This window comes from Biomphalaria glabrata, chromosome 14 (assembly GCF_947242115.1).
Source record: "Biomphalaria glabrata chromosome 14, xgBioGlab47.1, whole genome shotgun sequence".
In the NCBI taxonomy this organism is placed as follows: domain Eukaryota; kingdom Metazoa; phylum Mollusca; class Gastropoda; family Planorbidae; genus Biomphalaria; species Biomphalaria glabrata.
In genome coordinates, this window is record NC_074724.1 from 18,858,518 (window position 1) to 18,880,620 (window position 22,103).

Genomic DNA, 22,103 nt, shown 5'->3' on the forward strand with positions numbered 1-22,103 from the left:
CAGTTAGTGAATATATTATATTGTATCAGTCAGTGAAAAGATTCTATTGTATCAGTTAGTGAATATATTATATTGTATCAGTCAGTGAAAAGATTCTATTGTATCAGTTAGTGAATATATTATATTGTATCAGTCAGTGAAAAGATTTTATTGTATCAGTTAGTGAATATATTATATTGTATCAGTCAGTGAAAAGATTCTATTCTATCAGTCAGTGAATAGATTTTGTTCTATCAGTCAGTGAATAGATTCTATTCTATCAGTCAGTGAATAGATTTTGTTCTATCAGTCAGTGAATATATTCTATTCTATCAGTCAGGGAATAGATTAGATTCTATTGTAGCACTTAAAGCGTAACTTATCAGAAATAAAAATTGGAAGACATTGGAAAATGAAAAGTGTATAAGTTTGACATAGAAATGTAAATAGTTTGGGTTGAATTTCTTTTCATCAGTAACGTTAGAGCTTAAGCGATTTGTTTTTGTTTGTTTATGAACCAATGACCATTTCGATAAATTGTGACAATGCCTTCAACTGTTACAGGAAATAGCACTCTTTATGAACTTCAGCATCCACGAAACTTTAAACTTTTTTGGTCAGCTTCATGGCATGACAAACTCTGCTATCAACCATAGAAGTGAATTTCTTCTGAATTTTCTCAACTTGCCAGACAGCAGTCGATTAATATGCAAACTAAGGTGAGTTCATATTCAAAGTTGTGTTAAAGACGATACTTATTACAATTGATTGTCACTTTGCATGAGGTAATTTAGCATTGTCTTGATTCCAAAGATTAAGGATGAGTGCAGCATTTCACATGACCACTCAAACCTAGTTGCGAAAACATTTAGGGGGAGGTATCCCTGAAAATCTTATTTTTGTTATTTCTAAAGCTAGGCCTTTGAAATTTGTTATGGTAACATATAATGATATTCTAAAATAAATAATGCTAAAAAAAAGTTTTTTTTGAATGATGGTTGCCATGGTAACGGCGGCCATATTGTTTATTGTATACAAATTAAAACTCTGAATTTTGTAAAAACTATTGATCAGAAATACATGAAATTGAATTAAAAGATAAGAAAAAAGGATCCTCTAAATTGGTACAACGTCAGAATTAAGGATTTAAGTACGTTTAATTTTTTACAAATTTTTGAATTTTTAGTATTTTTTAGACCTAAAAAAACAGGATAAATATTAATTAAAAATACTTTTAAAAAAAAAAGTAAATAAAATATTGAAAAAAAAACTTTGTACCAGTAAAGTTAATGATGTCCTTAAGAAGTGTTTCAAATATCATCAAAATCTATCAAGTAGTTTAGGAGAAATTCCTAGTAAAGCACAATGACATGTGCAAAAACTAACATTTTGAGAAAAATGAGTTTAAAGTATAAATTTTATTAAGATTTTGTCTCATAGCCCTTACAAAAACATTTAAAAAACATGTTTTAGACACAGATTTAAGCAATAAAAATGATTGTAATGTAAAGAAAAATGATTGATCTACTTAATTATGTTATTAGTTAAAAATCGATATCCTAGACCTAAAACTCTATTTTCTCTAGGGATACCTCCCCTTAGTAAGTTTATCCTGATATATATATCTATGGCCTTCTTCAGTCGCGAAGCGTCTATGGATCATCTCGATGAGCTGAATGCCTGGGCATTAGCTGTGGTCGGAACGATGTCGCCCACACATCAGTTCCCCCCTCTCCACGCAACTGATGTATCCAAAGGAACTGCAGTGCCGATACAGTTTGGGGTCAGCGGCGTCCCAGGTTCTGCCAGAGTGTAGCACTGGGTGCTGCAAATTGCCTTAGGGTCGCCAGCTCCTGATTTTTCCTCAGTGTTGACTCCCGAAGCCTTTCCCATGATTGGGTATAGCTGCAAGGCAACAGAGGTTTGAATTCAGAGTTTTCCTTCTCCTAAGTGGGTAGTCAGCCATGGCTAATGACCCCCTCCTGCCCGAAGCTTACTGGTTCAGGCGCCAGTTACTCGCCTTTGCCCCTTATCCTGTTAGTGAGAACAGTTCCGCAGGACTTAATATCTGAGCCACACGTGAAGGCCAGGAGTTGGACTGGTTGTCAGAGGCTATTTGAGACGCATGCCATTTGGAAGCATTTTATAGGTAGTGGAGTGCTTACATCCATTACCACTTCCGGCAATGACAACCTTGCGGAAGCTATATACAACGGAAAAAAGATTTGCTAGCTTATTCATATTTAGGTCTAATCAAGTGTAACAAAAAATTGGATTTTAACTAAGGACTAAGCTCAATAAAAATGGATTTTCATTCAATGTTTTCACAGTTGTTGTTGTTGTTTTTTTTTCCTTCACTCTTTTGTGTCAATGTAAATTTAGTGGAGGTCAACAAAGACGAGTCTCTTTAGCAGCAGCATTGCTACAACAACCTGAACTTTTGATTTTAGATGAACCAACTGTAGGAGTGGATCCAGTTCTTAGAGAAAAGTAAGTCCACATTTAGATTTTAGATAAACATACTGTAGGAGTGGATCCAGTTCTTAGAGAAAAGTAAGTCCACATTTAGATTTTAGATAAACATACTGTAGGAGTGGATCCAGTTCTTAGAGAAAAGTAAGTCCACATTTAGATTTTAGATGAACCAATTTCGAAGGTTTCACAATTTTTATAATTTCAATTGTCCTTATTAGCTCCAATGAAAAAGAACATTTAAATAAGTAATTAACAAATAAATTTAAATATTTTTTTTCTTATGTGGATTATTTATTATAAAAATGACTTTTTAACTCACATTCAAAAAAGCTTTTAGTATGTTTGAATGTGTTTTTTACAATCTGTCTGTCTGTATGGTAAAAAGTTTGTACACGTTATTTCTCCCACAACCAATCTCGGATTAAGCTGAAATTTTGCACCATTATTTCTTTTACTTGAGAACACAAGAATCAATAACAAAAAATTAACTAATTGGTTAAGTTACTATTGGTAATTAATTCTGTTTGGTATCTTGAATTGAAAAAGGGAAATAAATCGTACTTGATATGTGGTGGTATAAGTAGAATTAGTCTCGGTAGGACTCTTGAGCCCTGAGTGAACATTTTTTTAACGTATTTAAAAAAAAAAGATCATCCCCTTCTTCCCTCCCCCTTTCCCAACTGGTCTAGATAACTGATTGGATCATAGCGCACTGAGAAAAAAAAAAACAATTGGTAAAAATGTTTCCAATCGCACATATTTATTTTGTCTAGGTGTTTCATGTATATTACGTGACGTGATTTTACCATCACAAAAGAGATACAAGACACCGATAGCAAAGACAAACAGACACAAACACTCTTTTGTTCCCCTGGCAATCAAATCATTAAATAAGAACAATCTGGTATAAACTTTGTCACATGTAAATTATGAGTGAGTCTGGTGTGAATGTACACTTTGGTTTCTTATAGTTATGTTTTTTGTTTGGTGTAATGCACAAATTGTAAGACAAATTTCCTTACGGATAATAAAGATTATTATTATTATTATTATTATTAAAAGTATATTTTTTTTAAAGTATTTTATTTTCTGTGCTATTAACGCACATTTTCTCCAGAGTAAAAAAAAAATGAACATTTGAATCTTTTATTTCGACAACTTTTTTATATCAAATCAAACAGGAATTAATTATTTTTTGTTTAAATATTACTTTTTTATTTCTACGAGTCTTAGCATATGAAACAATATAAGAGGTAGAGATAACACTTTCGACCTTGGGAAGGCTGTAAAGGTCATCTGTTTCAAGAATCCGGAAGCTCGAACTCGAGATCCCTAGGTTTTTTCTGAAGATTTTTTTCTGGGATACAATTTCATTGTTTGATCCTTCGTGTTCAAAAATACACTGACCTAAGATTTATTTCTGGGATACATTTCATTGTTTGAAATGTTTTTGTATTTTAAAAAGTCAGGCCTAGTATGTAATGTCAACAACAATTATAATTTAAACATAATATCATTTTATAATTGCAATGCGCATTTTTAGCGGCCCCCGTAAGGGGAAAAAGCCGCTATTAGGTTTGTGCAAAATGTCCGTCTGTCCGTCTGTCCGTCTGTCACACTCAGATCTCGAAAACTAGAAGAGATATGAAAAATATTATTTCATCATTAAATGCGGCTTGAAAAGTTTAGGTGCAACGGCTACTTTTGGTTTTCTAAAAGCAAACCGTTTAATTTATAAAATTAATTATGCAAGCGATTTTTTTCATAAAAATACACCAATTCTAAAACAATTACGTAAATGTAAGGGAGGCAATGTTACAATATGCTAACAAAGATGGACAATTATTGTGTATTTTCAGTATCACAAAGTCAAATATATTTTAAAAATGTACAGGAAATGTTTACAACAAATATAAATAATAGTTAAAGATGTTTTTTCTGGTCAACTAGCTGCTAAAATTAAACATTTCTGTTTGTTTATAAAGGCTAATAATGCACTTTGTATGTAAATATCACGCACATTTTTTTTAATGGACTTTTTATGCAGCGATTTTCGTGCAGTGGCGTAACGTCGCAATATGGTCAGGTGCTAAACCAATTCCTTAAACTTTTTTAAAAAATCAGATTTTATTTATTTTTTGTTTAGTGCCCCCATCCGAATAAAAGAAGATTATTTTTGTGCGTTTTGTCTGTTGGTCGGTCTGTCCGTCACGATTAGATTAAAAAAACTAGAACTCTAAAAGCTATTGAAAATCTGATTTACCCTTTAATGTTCCTCCCGTAACATCTCAATAGTTTTAAGTATCTAAAAATTGATTGTTCCGGATTTTTTTTTGCAAAACTAATCAACCCCAACAAATGTTTGTTTGCTCTTCTAATTTATATTACATTCAATTTCCATTCTTAAACGTTGCAGAAACACATTATCAATAATATGTTGTTCCGTTTTTTATGTAAATAGCATATTAATGCTAAATCAAAATCTCTATACTGACTTATATTTCATTAAGTGTAAAAATGTTCCGGATATTGTTTTATAAAACATAAATTATGCCTAATGATTGTTTGAAATCGCATAATTTACTAATATTACACTTATATTATTTGACAATGCGTCACTATAATTTGGTTATCAATATCAAATTGTTCCGTATTTTCATCTTTAAACAAATTTTAAAAATATCGACAATAGGTTGTTCAGGGCTTTAAAAAAAAGTAATTTACTAGAATTGATTACTGAAAATTACTTTTTAGACATTTAATTTTCTTGCTGAAACATAACATAGAAGTTTTGTAATCGATAAAGAATGTTCCGGATTTTGTTTCTTACAAATCGTCGCCAGAAATTTCCGAATATATTTAAAAATCTACTAACGCCCAATAATTGTTTGAACTCCTCTCTTCTAATTAATAAACAAATAATCTTCTCATTTACGAAATAATGTTTTTTTCGGATTTTTATGAAAAATATTTTAACTCACTACTCTCTTACAGTAACTTTCTGCCTAAAACATTAAAAAATCTAATTATCGTTAATATTATGTTCCGATTTTTAAGGAAAACAGAATCCAAACACCAAAGTAAGGTATGAAAATCTCTCCACATGGCTGTAGTACATCTAATTTTTATACGAGACCATCCAAAAAATTTAATTAACGGTAGTACATTTATCTGAAATTCTCTTTTTCTTTTACTATCTATACAAACATCCGGAACAATCTATTATATAAACTTTTCAATTGTGTACATACCTAAAAATTATTGCGATGTTTTGAAACGTAAAATAAAGGTTAATCAATTTTTAATAACTTTTAGTTGTTGTTTTTTTTTATATCAAGATGACGGACAGACCGACTGACAGACAAAACGCAAAAACAATGCGGCTTTGATCCTCTTTAAATAAATTCTATTAGAACTCAGTGCACCAATGTATATAAGCCCTCGTCAAATATCTCGTGTAAATAAAGACATTTTTTTAGGGTACCGGTACTAGCCTATTGTGAGGTAATGGAATTTTTTTTCTTTGACGTCATATGAATGGACTCTTTAAATGTAATGTTAAAAGAACGCACTCGGTGCACCAATGTCTATTAACCCTCGAAAAATTGCTTGTATTAATGAAAACATATTTTAGTCTAACTAAGCCGTGTGACGTAGTGTTTTTTTTTTCCTTTGACGTCATATGGAATGAAATCTTTAAAAGAAATGCTAAAAGAACGCACTCGGTGCACCAATGTCTATGAACACTCAATAAATGGCTCGTAATGATGAATGCGATTTTATTCTAGCTAGGCCTTGTGACGTAGTGTTTTTTTTTCCCTCTGGCGTTATATGGAATTAATTCTTCAAATGAAATGAAAAAAGAACTCGGTATAGTATGTTTATTAAGCCTCGTTATGTAACTCTCGTTTAAAAAAGGAATATCTTGATTTAGATCTAATCTAGATTTTTTAAACTAGATCTAGATTTTTATTACAGTATATCTAGATCTGGATTTATATTCTAATTAAAATTATTTTAGAGTCTAGATCTAGAATTTGTAGATCTAGTTTAGACTAAAATAGACTAGATTAAGATGTAGAATTTCAATTTCTAAACTTAAAGTGTAAAAAAAAAATTAGATTTTCATTTCCAAACGTTTTGATCAATATTGCAATGTTTTAATATACTAAAACTAATCTAAAAAAATTTATTTAATTTAAATTTAAATTTACGGCAAATGAATCTTTGAAACATTATTTTGACCATCAAAATTAAATCACCTCTTGAATATTATTTGCGAATATGCAGATCCGACAGGGATCCGACTTCGACGGGGGCCGCCTCTGAGTTTGTGTAACACAAACTCTCTTTGTAATCTTGTTATAACTCGAAAGATGTTAAAGATTGTTTTTCTTGTTTTGTCTTATTGTCATTTGATTGGCAAATTTAAAAATGCTTTTCAACTTATTTGAATGAAACTTTTGTTCTAACAGAATCTGGGAGCATCTTTTAGAGATCGCCAAAAGCAGTTTAAAAACGACTATCATTATAACAACCCATTACATCGAAGAGGCAGCACAAGCAGATAAGGTAACAACCAAAGGATAGACACTCTTCTTTCCTACATTTTCTTTCTCTCACGGCTATTCAAACAAAAACTAGGATTCCAGCGAATGAACTTGAACTTCATTCGTTATTTATGTACATTTTGTTTCGTCAATGGGATTTTATCTATTATTCTATAGAGCTGAGAGTTCCAGGCACACAGATGACTAAAAATATTTCTAGAAATGTATCATTTTTATTACAAACTAATTAATAAATGCGTCAAAGGAAAACAATAGCCAAATAAATACAAATAATTATTGATAACTTATCAATAGTTGATGATGTTTTGGATTACGGGTGATTTCATTGCTTCACCTTTTATATTTCATTATTCTTTTAGTTCTCCTGTAATTGTCTTTTAATTTTCATCTCTGATGAGGTGAAAGACTTATGAAGTCTGCTGAAAGGGAACATTTTTGTTTTAGAAACTTCCAAATATGCAAACTGTTTATTTCCCTACTTAAAGATCTCCCTACGAAAGACAGTATCGTACAATGTGTACCACTCAAAACAACGCTCTTCTAGTACAACACACTTTCAGTGATGTTAAAAGCTCAAAAAAAAATCTAAATAGCATACAAGAAAAATACAGAGCGAGTTATAAGTGTTGTAAATGGTAAAAGAGGCTCAGTATCTAGATCTGGGAATTAGAACAAACAAGAAAAAACAAGTTGATTCCTCGTGTAATAGCTGATACAAGCGCCTTCTAAACGAAATACATCAAGCAGGCGGAAAGTGACGAACCAATGTTACGTCATCGCCTCACAGATGAACATCTAGATGTAGTGCTTCGACGTGGTGGCTCACCAGTGCAGCGAGATTTGCAGAAGTTGTGTAAGCACAATAGCAACAGATTTCTAATAAAAGTGCTTTTAAAAAAATGTATTTAATGTTTTTGTTAGTTACTTTTCTGTTCTGTGGCCCTCGACACGAGTGTACTATGTATTTGTGATCAGTGTTTGGAAGCTCTGTTTTATCTAGACATTGAATTATTATTACATGTACATATATGTAGTTTTAGCTATTACCTAATTTATAACATCTAACCGAATCCGAACTTTAGATCTGACTGAATCGAACCTGAACTATACTCGTCATCGAACCGAACAGAATTGAGAATTAAATCTGTCGGAACCGAACCGAACCCGAACTTTAAAAGCTGAGTTCGAGTCTCATGTATATGTAAAGTTGTGCTGTAGGTCAAAATAATATTGAAGACAAATGTAATGTGTTTTCTGGTGTAGTAGCTACTCGAAATATACTCATTGTTGTTTTGTTTTCAACGGTATATTTTGTATAAAGGAACTCTTAACATTTGTGTTCATTCGTTTGTTGTGTTTTCATTGCAAGTGTCCGCTACGTACATTTATTTGTTTGAAATCATCTCTCTAACATTTCTTGTGGCCAGGTTGGACTGATGAGAGGTGGACGTTTATTAGCAGAGAATAAACCCAGTGTACTCATGGCTAAATTTGGACTTTTGGTGAGTAGACATACAGACAATCATTAGTGACCTCGACTATGGCAGTGTTTCTGAAGCTCTGGGCCAGTAACACTAAGTCCTCCCAACGGGAGCGAGACTTCCTAAAGGGGCAGGCGGGGGCGCCTCCATTGATTGGAGCACATTTTGTTTAGCCATCAATGTTTGAACATTAATTCAATAAAGTGTCACTATTACCAATGATTTAAACATTATAATATTTTAAATAAGAGACGTCTCTAAGTTGAACTTTTTATAAATGAATATAATTAATTTTTTAATCGTGAGAGATGTCTGCAATAATATCGGCTTAAAACTTTTTTAAGGAAGCATTTCAAAAGTCTCCGCTAACGTGATTCTATTCGACTTTCTTGTCTCATAATGGTTCTGTTGGTCAAGGTTATGTCGACGGCTTTTGTGCAACTTTAAAAACAAAGCTTTTATTAAGTGTAATGGTATCAATCAGTTTGGATCAGTCATGTAATTATATGTACTTTCGACCTAGATATATATATATAGATATGTATATTGTTGTAACTCCAGTGGCGGTCTGAAAGGGTTAATGTGTGTGCGGCCTACTGATACACACGACTTAGGCCAATCACACAGGTCAACGGGTCAACGGCTGTCGATAGACAAGATCTTCCTTATTAGATTGCGAAGAATATTGCCAGTCATGGGGTATTTTAAAACTGTTTTTAAAATGGTTTTTATTTTTCTTGATTAACTTTTTTACTTGTATTAGAAATGAAATACTTGTCACTGTATAAATAAGTTCATTTCATTCAAACTGCAAAGGGAAGAGATCCTCTCAAGACGAAATGCCAGATTTGATCATTTCCTTTCTCTAGACTCCACAGAACACTCTCGTAACATAGCAGAACAAAAGTCAGAACTAGTTGTTTGTATATTGTGTAAAACTAACAAACTAATTTTTCTATTATTCCCAGAACTTGGAAGCTGTTTTTCTCCATTTGTGTCACAGAGATCGTCTGCCAAACAACGATGATAGCGAACTTTTGCCTTCTATCTCTGAACCGTACAGCGATACAGAACAGGTCCAATTTTTGGTTGACAATGATTGTTTTAATTTGAATGATGTCATCTAAGTTTCTAATGAATATGTCTAGCTTTCTAACTTTTAGAATCTTGATGCTTATATCTGAGATATACTTGAGAGTAGTTTGGCAGAGTATTCTAATTGGTTACATTAATAAACCAATGGGAACTTTCCTTTCAACACAGACAATGAATACATGACGACAGTGCTTTAAATAAACTTGTTGTAACAAAATGTTATGTGTAAGAAAGTTTGTGTACCTACTTTTGAAAGAAACAATTTAGTTCTGTGTTGATAAGTTTGTTTGATAAGTTTGTTTCTCTATGTGAGTCTGTCTTGTCTTACCTACTTTTGAAAGAAACAATTTAGTTCTGTGTTGATAAGTTTGTTTGTCTATGTGAGTCTGTCTTGTCTTACCTACTTTTGAAAGAAACAATTTAGTTCTGTGTTGATAAGTTTGTTTGATAAGTTTGTTTGTCTATGTGAGTCTTGTCTTGTCTTACCTACTTTTGAAAGAAACAATTTAGTTCTGTGTTGATAAGTTTGTTTGTCTATGTGAGTCTCTCTTGTCTTGTCTTACCTACTTTTGAAAGAAACAATTTAGTTCTGTGTTGATAAGTTTGTTTGTCTATGTGAGTCTCTCTTGTCTTACCTACTTTTGAAAGAAACAATTTAGTTCTGTGTTGATAAGTTTGTTTGTCTATGTGAGTCTCTCTTGTCTTACCTACTTTTGAAAGAAACAATTTAGTTCTGTGTTGATAAGTTTGTTTGTCTATGTGAGTCTTGTCTTGTCTTACCTACTTTTGAAAGAAACAATTTAGTTCTGTGTTGATAAGTTTGTTTGTCTATGTGAGTCTCTCTTGTCTTGTCTTACCTACTTTTGAAAGAAACAATTTAGTTCTGTGTTGATAAGTTTGTTTGTCTATGTGAGTCTCTCTTGTCTTACCTACTTTTGAAAGAAACAATTTAGTTCTGTGTTGATAAGTTTGTTTGTCTATGTGAGTCTGTCTTGTCTTACCTACTTTTGAAAGAAACAATTTAGTTCTGTGTTGATAAGTTTGTTTGATAAGTTTGTTTGTCTATGTGAGTCTTGTCTTGTCTTACCTACTTTTGAAAGAAACAATTTAGTTCTGTGTTGATAAGTTTGTTTGTCTATGTGAGTCTGTCTTGTCTTGTCTTACCTACTTTTGAAAGAAACAATTTAGTTCTGTGTTGATAAGTTTGTTTCTCTATGTGAGTCTGTCTTGTCTTCACCGAGTTGTTATAGTGTTGACCAAAAAATCTTCATACTAAACACCATACGTATAGGCACGTTATTCTCAGTGCAATAACAATGTTCAATGTAGCTTCCGAATAAATGCATGCTATTTAAAAAAGTAAAGTTTCCCTTTCAGACCTTGCGATCTATGGGGCAGATGATGTTAATGTCATCTGTTTCTATGGCCAACGGTTAAAAATCAGGGTGTTATGTGACCAGCACAACGACCAACCACCTTTACTTTCCCTAACTAAAGTCAGGTACCCATTAGAGTTGTGTCGACTCAGGGGCGCCTTCAAAATCCCGATATTCAAAATCCCAGTCTTCACCGAGATTCGAACCCAGGAATCCAGGTTCGAAAGCCGAGCGCTTAACCACTCAACTACCGCGCCCCTTCCAGTCTGCCTATTGTCTGCTATTCCTTCCTTCCATTCTATTGTCTGCAATTTATTGATTCCATTCTATTGTCTGCTATTTATTCCTTCCAGTCTATAGTCTGCTATTTATTCCTTCCAGTCTATTGTCTGCTATTTATTCCTTCCAGTCTATAGTCTGCTATTTATTCCTTCCAGTCTATTGTCTGCTATTTATTCCTTCCAGTCTATTGTCAGCAATTTATTCCTTCCATTCTATTGTCTGCTATTTATTCCTTCCAGTCTATTGTCTGCTATTTATTCCTTCCAGTAAATTGTCTGCATTTTTTCCTTCCAGTCTATAGTCTGCTATTTATTCCTTCCAGTCTATTGTCTGCTATTTATTCCTTCCAGTCTATTGTCTGCTATTTATTCTTTCCAGTCAATTGTCTGCTATTTATTCCTTCCAGTCTATAGTCTGCTATTTATTCCTTCCAGTCTATTGTCTGCTATTTATTCCTTCCAGTAAATTGTCTGCATTTTTTCCTTCCACTCTATAGTCTGCTATTTATTCCTTCCAGTCTATTGTCTGCTATTTATTCCTTCCAGTCTATTGTCTGCTATTTATTCTTTCCAGTCAATTGTCTGCTATTTATTCCTTCCAGTCTATAGTCTGCTATTTATTCCTTCCAGTCTATTGTCTGCTATTTATTCCTTCCAGTCTTTTGTTTGCTATTTATTCCTTCCAGTTATTCCTTCCATTCTATTGTCTGCTATTCCTTCCTTCCATTCTATTGTCTGCAATTTATTCCTTTCATTCTATTGTCTGCTATTTATTCCTTCTAGTGTATTGTCTGCTATTCCTTCCTTCCATTCTATTGTCTGCAATTTATTCCTTCCATTCTATTTTCTGCTATTTATTCCTTCCAGTCTATAGTCTGCTATTTATTCCTTGCAGTCTAATGTCTGCTATTTATTCCTTAAAGTCTACTGTCTGCTATTTATTCCTTCCAGTCTATTGTATGCTATTTATTCCTTCCAGTCGATTGTCTGCTATTTATTCCTTCCAGTCTATGGTCTGCTATTTATTCCTGCTAGCCTAATGTCTGCAATTTATTCCTTCCAGTCTATAGTCTGCTATTTATTCCTTCCAGTCTATTGTCTGCTATTTATTCCTTAAAGTCTACTGTTTGCTATTTATTCCTTCCAGTCTATTGTATGCTATTTATTCCTGCTAGCCTAATGTCTGCTATGTATTCCTTCCATTCTGTTGTTTGCTATTTATTCCTTCCAGTCTATAGTCGGCTATTTATTCCTTGCAGTCTAATGTCTGCTATTTATTTCTTCCAGTCTATGTTCTGCTATTTATTTCTTACATTCTATTGTCTGCTATGTATTCTTTCTATCCCATTACCTACTATTTATTCCTTCTAGCCTAGTACTTGCTATTTATTTTTTCCAGTATTTTGTCTGCTATTTATTCCTTTCATTCTGTTGTCTGCAATTTATTCCTTCCATTCTATTGACTGCAATTTTTTCCTTCCAGTCTATGTTCTGCTATTTATTTCTTACATTCTATTGCCTGCTATTTATTCCTTCTAGTCTATTTCTGCTATTTATTCCTTCCAGTTTATGTTCTGCTATTTATTTCTTACATTCTTTTGCCTGCTATTTATTCCTTCCAGTCTATGTTCTGCTATTTATTTCTTACATTCTATTGCCTGCAATTTTTTCCTTCCAGTCTATGTTCTGCTATTTATTTCTTACATTCTATTGCCTGCAATTTATTTCTTCTATTCTATTGACTGCAATTTATTCCTTCCAGTCTATGTTCTGCTATTTATTTCTTACATTCTATTGCCTGCTATTTATTCCTTCTAGTCTATTTCTGCTATTTAATCCTTCCAGTCTATGTTCTGCTATTTATTTCTTACATTCTATTGTCTGCTATTTATTCCTTCCAGTCTATGTTCTGCTATTTATTTCTTACATGCTATTGACTGCAATTTATTCCTTCCAGTCTATGTTCTGCTATTTATTTCTTACATTCTATTGCCTGCTATTTATTCCTTCCAGTCTATGTTGTGCTATTTATTTCTTACATTCTATTGCCTGCTATTTATTCCTTCCAGTCTATGTTGTGCTATTTATTTCTTACATTCTATTGCCTGCAATTTATTCCTTCCAGTCTATGTTGTGCTATTTATTTCTTACATTCTGTTGCCTGCTATTTATTCATTCCAGTCTATTACCTGCTATTTATTCCTTCTAGTCTATTGCCTGCTATTTATTCTTTCTAGTCTATTTTTTGCTATTTATTTCTTCCAGTCTATTTCCTGCTATTTAATTTTTACAGTCTATTGTCTGCTATTTATTCGTTCTAGGTCTAGTTTGGTATTTATTTTTCTTCTAGTCCATTGATTTTTTAAATAGTATGTTATAATATAACTAAATCTTTTAGGACAGAGGACTTTTGTACAGAAACTACTCAAGTGGATCTGACAAAATAATATTCAATGGCTCAAAAAATGAAATCTCAGCAACAACAGCCTACGGGACAGGATTGGCTAAAGGTACGTACACAAAATTATAATTAGCATGAATGCCCCGAGAAAAGCTTGTGAAAATTTTATTCCACCAAATATAAAAATACTTCATAAACAAAAACAAAGCGTATATTAAGTGTAATTGTATCAGTTAATATGTAGGAAGAAATGGGTATCCTTGTGAGGATTAACGTGATAGCGTATTAAATGTATTTTATAAAAACAAATTGTATGACTTAAATTTGAACTCGTTGTCTCAAGCCTTCTCAAGCCAACACGTTTACCCCTGTGCCATCATAGTGCTTATAAAAGCAGAACGTTTCATAGCTATGTATTGTTAGTTTCGAATTTTATTTTTAAGTGACAAAGTATATAGTGGACTAATTCAACTTAAACTGCCACATCAGTCAACTACAATTTCTTCCCTTGTTCGATACCAAACAAAATAAGAAATTGCCATCAATCAATGAACTAATTGGTTAATTTTTTAAAATCGATTCTTATTTCGTCAAGTACAAGAAATAAGTTTGTACATTTCAACTTGATCCGAGAATATGTGTGGGAGAAATAAAGTGTTACCACTTTTTACTAGACAGACAGCGTTAGTTGATATAAGCTTTGTTAAATAACTAGTGAATCTCAACATTTTACTGTAACCGCGATGGTGTCTGAGACCAAGTCAGAACTAGTTAACCTCAACATTGGACTGTAACGGTGGAGGTGTCTGAGACCAAGTAAGAAGAAGTAGTTAAACTCAACATTGGACTGTAACGGTGGAGGTGTCTGAGACCAAGTAAGAAGAAGTAGTTAAACTCAACATTGGACTGTAATGGCGGAGGTGTCTGAGACCAAGTAAGAAGAAGTAGTTAACCTCAACATTGGACTGTAACGGTGGAGGTGTCTGAGACCAAGTAAGAAGAACTAGTTAACCTCAACATTGGACTGTAACGGTGGAGGTGTCTGAGACCAAGTAAGAAGAAGTAGTTAAATTCAACATTGGACTGTAACGGTGGAGGTGTCTGAGACCAAGTAAGAAGAAGTAGTTAAACTCAACATTGGACTGTAATGGCGGAGGTGCCTGAGACCAAGTAAGAAGAAGTAGTTAAACTCAACATTGGACTGTAATGGCGGAGGTGTCTGAGACCAAGTAAGAAGAAGTAGTTAAACTCAACATTGGACTGTAACGGTGGAGGTGTCTGAGACGAAGTAAGAAGAAGTAGTTAAACTCAACATTGGACTGTAATGGCGGAGGTGCCTGAGACCAAGTAAGAAGAAGTAGTTAAACTCAACATTGGACTGTAATGGTGGAGGTGTCTGAGACCAAGTAAGAAGAAGTAGTTAAACTCAACATTGGACTGTAATGGCGGAGGTGTCTGAGACCAAGTAAGAAGAAGTAGTTAAACTCAACATTGGACTGTAACGGTGGAGGTGTCTGAGACGAAGTAAGAAGAAGTAGTTAAACTCAACATTGGACTGTAATGGCGGAGGTGCCTGAGACCAAGTAAGAAGAAGTAGTTAAACTCAACATTGGACTGTAATGGCGGAGGTGTCTGAGACCAAGTAAGAAGAAGTAGTTAAACTCAACATTGGACTGTAACGGTGGAGGTGTCTGAGACCAAGTCAGAACTAATGAACCCCAACATTGGACTGTAATGGCGGAGGTGTCTGAGACCAAGTAAGAACTAATGAACCCCAACATTGGACTGTAATGGCGGAGGTGTCTGAGACCAAGTAAGAACTAATGAACCCCAACATTGGACTGTAATGGCGGAGGTGTCTGAGACCAAGTAAGAAGAAGTAGTTAAACTCAACATTGGACTGTAACGGTGGAGGTGTCTGAGACCAAGTAAGAACTAATGAACCCCAACATTGGACTGTAATGGCGGAGGTGTCTGAGACCAAGTAAGAACTAATGAACCCCAACATTTGACTGTAATGGCGGAGGTGTCTGAGACCAAGTAAGAAGTAGTAAATTTGAAGATGGAAGGCGGGGATGAGTTCAAAGACATCGTGTGTGTTTATTTTTTTGTTTGTCTCGTCATCCTATCCCATTCCTTGTGTCATTCATTAAACCATGATATCAGCTGATCTGACCCCTTTCATTAAACCATGATATCAGCTGATCTGACTCCTTTCATTAAACCATGATATCAGCTGATCTGACCCCTTTCATTAAACCATGATATCAGCTGATCTGACTCCTTTCATTAAACCATGATATCAGCTGATCTGACTCCTTTCATTAAACCATGATATCAGCTGATCTGACTCCTTTCATTAAACCATGATATCAGCTGATCTGACCCCTTTCATTAAACCATGATATCAGCTGATCTGACTCCTTTCATTAAACCATGATATCAGCTGATCTGACTCCTTTCATTAAACCATGATATCAGCTGATCTGACTCCTTTCATTAAACCATGATATCAGCTGATCTGACTCCTTTCATTAAACCATGATATCAGCTGATCTGACCCCTTTCATTAAACCATGATATCAGCTGATCTGACTCCTTTCATTAAACCATGATATCAGCTGATCTGACTCCTTTCATTAAACCATGATATCAGCTGATCTGACCCCTTTCATTAAACCATGCTATCAGCTGATCTGACTCCTTTCATTAAACCATGATATCAGCTGATCTGACTCCTTTCATTAAACCATGATATCAGCTGATCTGACCCCTTTCATTAAACCATGATATCAGCTGATCTGACCCCTTTCATTAAATCATGATATCAGCTGATCTGACTCCTTTCATTAAACCATGATATCAGCTGATCTGACCCCTTTCATTAAACCATGATATCAGCTGATCTGACTCCTTTCATTAAACCATGATATCAGCTGATCTGACTCCTTTCATTAAACCATGATATCAGCTGATCTGACCCCTTTCATTAAACCATGATATCAGCTGATCTGACCCCTTTCATTAAATCATGATATCAGCTGATCTGACTCCTTTCATTAAACCATGATATCAGCTGATCTGACCCCTTTCATTAAACCATGATATCAGCTGATCTGACTCCTTTCATTAAACCATGATATCAGCTGATCTGACTCCTTTCATTAAACCATGATATCAGCTGATCTGACCCCTTTCATTAAACTATGATATCAGCTGATCTGACTCCTTTCATTAAACCATGATATCAGCTGATCTGACCCCTTTCATTAAACCATGATATCAGCTGATCTGACTCCTTTCATTAAACCATGATATCAGCTGATCTGACTCCTTTCATTAAACCATGATATCAGCTGATCTGACTCCTTTCATTAAACCATGATATCAGCTGATCTGACCCCTTTCATTAAACCATGATATCAGCTGATCTGACTCCTTTTCTGAAATGTAGAACTAAATTTTAATTGTTTTTGTGTTTTCTAGTGAAAGAAAAAAAAACACAACGTAGTATGCTGATTGTAGCTCTACATATTAAAAAAAAACAAAGAAGATTTGATAGAAACTGTAGAAATGTTATTTATTAGCTCTTCTACAAATATTTTAGAGTTTTGTCCAAAGTTCATGAGAATAAGGAGGGCTAGGAAGGAGAGTTTGGTGGATATATTACCTATATATATAATCAAAAGGAATTCTATAACTACTGTCACCATATTCACTCTGCTGTAGAAGGAAAACGATCATTTTATATTTATTACTAATAATTGCATTTGAAAGAAGCTGGGGCAACTCCCTGGCAACTCAATTATAAGAGCATAAGTAACTTATAGTAGTGCTAGTTTTTTGTTCGACACAAATGATGTCCTTTTTCTAATAAAATATGCCCGCCCCATTCCAAAGAAAAGGGCCTGTCGCGGGGGGGGGGAGTGGTGATTGAATCTACCTCTACTTCCACAGTCCAACCTGGTATCTATAATCCTCTTTTATTTTATATTTACAAATGATTTCATTTGAGTTTAAAGTGCGGTGCGATATAATGTACACTCTCAGTAGAATCAGCCAACATACTCGAGGGTCGATGGACATAAAATTAAAATCGGTTATAATTTAGAATATAGAGAGAGATTTTTGTCAATTTTTTTTCCATAAAATGTGATTTCTGCAAAAAATTTAAACCTCATTCTCCACCCGATGGGTTAGGGTCAGCTGTAGATGCAATCGCCCTCCTTCCGACAGAGTAGGACAACATAATATATAAAATTGGTTTAAATATAAATAAATAGTAAATATTAAACAAAGTAAATAATCTTTGTACACAAATTGTCTGATTTTTCTATAAAAACCGCCGTCAACCCCTGCGGAGGTAGGGGGTGATCGATTGGGAGCGGGGGTGAGAGCACCAATACCGCTCCCCCCCCCCCCATTCCGCCATGGCTCCGAACCAGCAAACGTTACGTTCCTTTGATACATACAAATTCAAATAGATAGTGTGAACAATGCAACTCTCTAAACAAAATCGTGACAATAGCTTCTGACACTCGTGCCTACAATCTGTGTACCTGCATTACGATCCCAGGGGCCGACGCCTGAGTTCATGTGATAACACAAAAACTCTTTTTGTAATTTTGTTACTTTTGCATTTTTAATTTCATTCATTTTTACACTACTCATGCTATAACCAGTATTAGTACATTCTACAAAATCTTGACTTCTATTAGGTCACAGAGTTTCCTTCCAAAAGAAACTATTAGTAGCATCATGTGTTCCGTCCTGCAAAAACATCAAAGCTGTTTCGGGAAAAAATTTGATTTTTATGAAAAGAAATATTTCGTAAGTAAAAACAATTTGACTAGCTCATTAACTTTAATTAAAAACTAACTCATTAAGAGTGGCATTAAAATCTAACTCATCATGTGGAATTAGGAAATAAATCAATAAGTGTAATTCAATTTTAAGTTATTCAAAATTTAATCCAATGTTAGAACACTACTAAGAGACGTACTCTCATTTCAATAGACCAATGTGGCTGACGTGTTGGAGGTCAATCTTAGCGCTAGGGAATTTTTAAATCTAAACCATAAGTTGAGAAATATTTTTTTTTTATGAATGCCTTGTATTATTTCTTTCCAGTCTATTGCTGTTTGAATTTCTGGTGCCAGTCATACAGATCATTTTGTTTTGTGTAAGTATTGGCGGTGACCCACGTGACCTTCCCGTCAGTGTTTGCAATCAAGATGTTGATGAACTTGGCACACTTTTTGTGGGATTCATCAGCAATACCACAATGCATTTGGTAGGTCAATACAAAATAAATAATCACAAGTTTCACTTCAAAAATAGTAGACAGAGTGGACTCAGTAGACAATAGACAGAGTAAACTCAGTAGTCAGAGTGGACAGAGTAGATTCAGTAATCAGAGTAGACACAGTGGATAGAGTAGACACAGTAGTCAGGGTGGATAAAGTAGACTCAGTAGTTAAAGTGGACAGAGTAGATTCATTAGTCAGAGTGTAGAGAGTAGATTCATTAGTCAGAGTGGAGAGAGTAGATTCAGTAATCAGAGTGGAGAGAGTAGATTCATTAATAAGAGTAGACTCAATAAACACAGTAGACTCAGTAGACTCAGTAGACAGAGTAAAGTCAATGGACAGAGTAGACTCAGTAGTTATACTGGACAGAGTAGACTCAGTAGTTAGAGTGGACAGAGTAGACTCAGTAGTTAGAGTGGACAGAGTAGACTCAGTAGTTATACTGGACAGAGTAGACTCAGTAGTTAGAGTGGACAGAGTAGACTAAGTAGTTTGAGTGGACAGAGTAGATTCAGTAGTTATACTGGACAGAGTAGACTCAGTAGTTATACTGGACAGAGTAGACTCAGTAGTTAAAGTGGACAGAGTAGACTCAGTAGATAGAGTGGACAGAGTAGACTTAGTAGATAGAGTGGACAGAGTAGACACAGTAGTTATACTGGACAGAATAGACTCAGTAGTTATAGTGGACAGAGTAGACTCAGTAGACAGAGTGGACAGAGTTCAGTAGACAAAGTGGACATAGTTCAGTAGACAGAGTGGACAGAGTTCAGTAGACAAAGGACAGAGTTTAGTAGACAGAGTGGACAGAGTTCAGTAGACAGAGTGGACAAAGTTCAGTAGAAAGAGTGGACATAGTTCAGTAGACAAAGTGGACATAGTTCAGTAGACAGAGTGGACATAGTTCAGTAGACAGAGTGGACATAGTTCAGTAGACAGAGTGGACATAGTTCAGTTGACAGAGTGGACAGAGTTCAGTAGATAGAGTGGACAGAGTTCCGTAGACAAAGGACAGAGTTCAGTAGACGAAGAACAGAGTTCAGTAGACAAAGTGGACAGAGTTCAGTAGACAAAGGACAGAGTTCAGTAGACAGAGTGGACAGAGCTTAGTAGACAGAGTGGACAGAGTTTAGTAGACAAAGTGGACAGAGTTCAGTAGACAGAGTGGACAGAGTGCAGTAGACAGAGTGGACAGAGTGCAGTAGACAGAGTGGACAGAGTTCAGTAGACAAAGAACAGAGTTCAGTAGACAGAGTGATCAGAGTTCAGTAGACAGAGTGGACAGAGTGCAGTAGACAGAGAGGACAGAGTTCAGTAGACAAAGAACAGAGTTCAGTAGACAAAATGGACAGAGTTCAGTAGACAGAGTGATCAGAGTTCAGTAGACAGAGTGGACAGAGTTTAGTAGACAAAATGGACAGAGTTCAGTAGACAGAGTGATCAGAGTTCAGTAGACAGAGTGGACAGAGTTTAGTAGACAAAGGACAGAGTTCAGTAGACAAAATGGACAGAGTTCAGTAGACAGAGTGATCAGAGTTCAGTAGACAAAGGACAGAGTTCAGTAGACAGAGTGGACAGAGTTCTGTAGACAAAGGACAGAGTTCAGTGACAAAATGGACAGAGTTCAGTAGACAGAGTGATCAGAGTTCAGTAGACAAAGGACAGAGTTCAGTAGACAAAGGACAGAGTTCAGTAGACAAAGGACAGAGTTTAGTAGACAGAGTGATCAGAGTTCAGTAGACAAAGGACAGAGTTCAGTAGACAAAGGACAGAGTTCAGTAGACAAAGGACAGAGTTCAGTAGACAAAGGACAGAGTTCAGTAGACAAAGGACAGAGTTCAGTGACAAAATGGACAGAGTTCAGTAGACAGAGTGATCAGAGTTCAGTAGACAAAGGACAGAGTTCAGTAGACAAAGGACAGAGTTCAGTAGACAAAGGACAGAGTTTAGTAGACAGAGTGATCAGAGTTCAGTAGACAAAGGACAGAGTTCAGTAGACTATTTTTTAAAAGTTGTTCGTGTTAGTCAAAAGTAATACACATTTAACAATTAATTTTTCTAGACTGGTAGACCACGCAAAACATATAGTGGCTTTTCCCCTTTCGGAAGCCCCCAATGATCATTTTCATTGATAAAAACAGCTTGCATATTTTGTATTGTCTTTGAGTTTACAAGGTCTAGACAAAAATGTTTGTTTAAAATCAATACTTCAGGTGATGAGAGATGATATCAACCTAGCTATAAATGATGTTCGTGATGGATTAAGTTGGTCAGCTTTACACATTAAAGAAAATTTTTCTATGGACTTAATGACAAGGTAATGACTTTAATGAGATCAATTTAACACGTAGTGGGAAGTTTGTTCAGCCATCACTAGTGGGCAAGACCTGAACTATTGATAGCATTCTCTTCCTTCCATCCATGTGTTCACCTAGCAAAGTGAAAGGTACACACCTACGTACGCATATCTATCTCTCTCATACTCTCTCTCTCTATCTATCTATCTCATACTCTCTATCTATCTATCTATCTATCTATCTATCTATCATTTTATCTATATCTAGACATTTCTGGGTGAATTTTAACGTAATCTTTTTAAAAACATATATACATATTGTTGGAAGCAAGAAAATGTCAGATGTGGTTGTGGCCCATAGCTAATGTATTGCCTATTTTAGGTGCTAAACAGTTTCTTGCAAGAGGGTGCGACATCCTGGCAAAAAGTGTGGGATGGGTGTGGGGGACAAATCGGTCATTTTATTTCTCAATAGGCAAAGATTATTGCAATTATAAATTCATGTTCATATTATAAAGTAAAATGATATTTTAACAAACATTTCAATGAAATATTTTAGACGTTGTTTCAAATGTGTCTTCTAGGACTTTTTAAATTGCATACATTTTCTCGAGAGGTGTCCACAACTCAAACGTTTTTGAACATTCTCAATAGGTCTCTGCTAACGCTATTCCTCTCGACTTTTTACAATAAAATAAGTGTACATTTTAAGCGATCATTCTCTCATAATTTAGTTTAAATTGTCATAAAATAAAATCACTTCGTCGTAACTAAACTTATTAATTTCAAGGATTGATAATTTGGTCGCTTATATGGACAATTTAGAGAAACAAATATAT

The 22,103-nt window shown here is 34.6% G+C and overlaps 1 protein-coding gene across 3 annotated transcripts in view; it reads left to right on the plus strand.

The window, feature by feature from the left end:
- Positions 1-22,103, plus strand: part of LOC106052848 (ABC transporter G family member 20-like) — a 65,975-nt gene that overhangs the window by 23,063 nt on the left and 20,809 nt on the right. For all 3 annotated transcript variants that reach the window (XM_056010924.1, XM_056010923.1, XM_056010926.1), the window contains 9 exons: positions 544-698; positions 2,362-2,469; positions 6,930-7,026; positions 8,453-8,527; positions 9,475-9,582; positions 13,657-13,768; positions 18,378-18,489; positions 18,790-18,952; positions 21,182-21,285. In XM_056010924.1, the coding sequence (XP_055866899.1) occupies positions 544-698; positions 2,362-2,469; positions 6,930-7,026; positions 8,453-8,527; positions 9,475-9,582; positions 13,657-13,768; positions 18,378-18,489; positions 18,790-18,952; positions 21,182-21,285 (1,034 nt within the window). The remainder of the gene's footprint in view (positions 1-543; positions 699-2,361; positions 2,470-6,929; positions 7,027-8,452; positions 8,528-9,474; positions 9,583-13,656; positions 13,769-18,377; positions 18,490-18,789; positions 18,953-21,181; positions 21,286-22,103) is intronic.